At 47.6% G+C, this 1,229-nt stretch overlaps 1 protein-coding gene across 1 annotated transcript in view; it reads right to left on the bottom strand.

Annotated features, from left to right (window-relative positions):
- Positions 1 to 1,083, bottom strand: part of DYNLRB1 (dynein light chain roadblock-type 1) — a 2,309-nt gene extending 1,226 nt beyond the window's left edge. The window contains exon 1 of the mRNA XM_010162627.1: positions 921 to 1,083. Within this exon, the coding sequence (XP_010160929.1) occupies positions 921 to 1,068 (148 nt within the window). The 5' untranslated portion in view covers positions 1,069 to 1,083. The remainder of the gene's footprint in view (positions 1 to 920) is intronic.
- Positions 1,084 to 1,229: the final 146 nt, after the last annotated feature.

Raw genomic sequence — 1,229 nt, 5'->3', positions numbered from 1 at the left:
AAGGGAGTGGAGCATCTCCCTGCTGAGGAAAGGCTGAGGGAGCTGGGGCTCTTTAGCTTGGAGAAGAGGAGACTGAGGGGAGACCTCATTAATGTTTATAAATATGTAAAGGGCGAATGTCAGGAGGATGGAGCCAGGCTCTTCTCAGTGATGCCCAATGGTAGGACAAGGGGCAATGGGTGTGAGCTGGAACACAGGAGGTTCCACTTAAACTTGAGAAGAAACTTCTTTACAGCGAGGGTGCCAGAGCCCTGGGACAGGCTGCCCAGGGAGGGTGTGGAGTCTCCTTCTCTGGAGACATTCAAAACCCGCCTGGACGCCTTCCTGTGTGATCTCATTTAGGTTCCTGCTCTGGCAGGGGGGTTGGACTGGATGATCTTTCGAGGTCCCTTCCAATCCCCAACATTCTTTGATTCTGTGATTTGATGAAATACCGAGGACATCTCCTGAAAAGAAGGTGGCTGCTGCTGTGTTCTGCAACTCATGATGACAGCTACGATATGCTCTGTTACTTTGAACTGGAAAAATCTATGAGACTGTTTCACTTTATCAGTCTACAATGCTGAACTGAAACTGCTCTCAAAACATATTCCTTTCCAACTCCTGTGGTTTTACACTGGAAAACACAAAGCATGAGAGGCTGCAACACGGTCTCAAACACTGCTTAACACTGTTTACTTTGATCAACATGGAATGAGGAAAGTGATTTCCCACATTCAAACATGAAACAGCAAACTCTGGTCAAGGATAAAAGCTTTCAAAGCTGAAGAAAGCAAAACAGCTTCTTGGAAAAGAAGCTATTATACAGCATGAATAAAGGCAGCAGGCAGAACTTTTCTCTGAGGCTGAGAGAGTCAATCTCACAAGAAAAGAATTCTGCTGGATTCCCTGATGCCTGCTGTCACCTCACTCACTTTTACCTGGTGCAACCATGATTTCGTTTTTCTTGGAGCGGATGCGCAGGAAGGTGAGGTCATTCTGGGGATCGACGTCTCGCACAGTGCTCCTCGCCTTCATGATGAGGCTGTGCATGAGGCCCGCGTACTGAATCGTTGTGGAGTTGTCCATAGTGCTTTTAATAGGAATACCTGCAAGAAACAGGGGACAGCAAGGGTCAGTGACAATAACTCCTGAACTAACTCTGCCTTGGGCATCATCAGGTCCAACTGGGGTGGCTGTTTAACCCGAGCAGATGTTGTCACACAATCCCAGACTGGTTTGGGTTGGAA

This window comes from Antrostomus carolinensis, unplaced genomic scaffold (assembly GCF_000700745.2).
Source record: "Antrostomus carolinensis isolate BGI_N321 unplaced genomic scaffold, ASM70074v2 scaffold43150, whole genome shotgun sequence".
Classification (NCBI taxonomy): Eukaryota; Metazoa; Chordata; class Aves; order Caprimulgiformes; family Caprimulgidae; genus Antrostomus; species Antrostomus carolinensis.
Note: the sequence above shows the minus strand (reverse complement) of the source record. Positions and strands in the feature narration are given on the sequence as shown.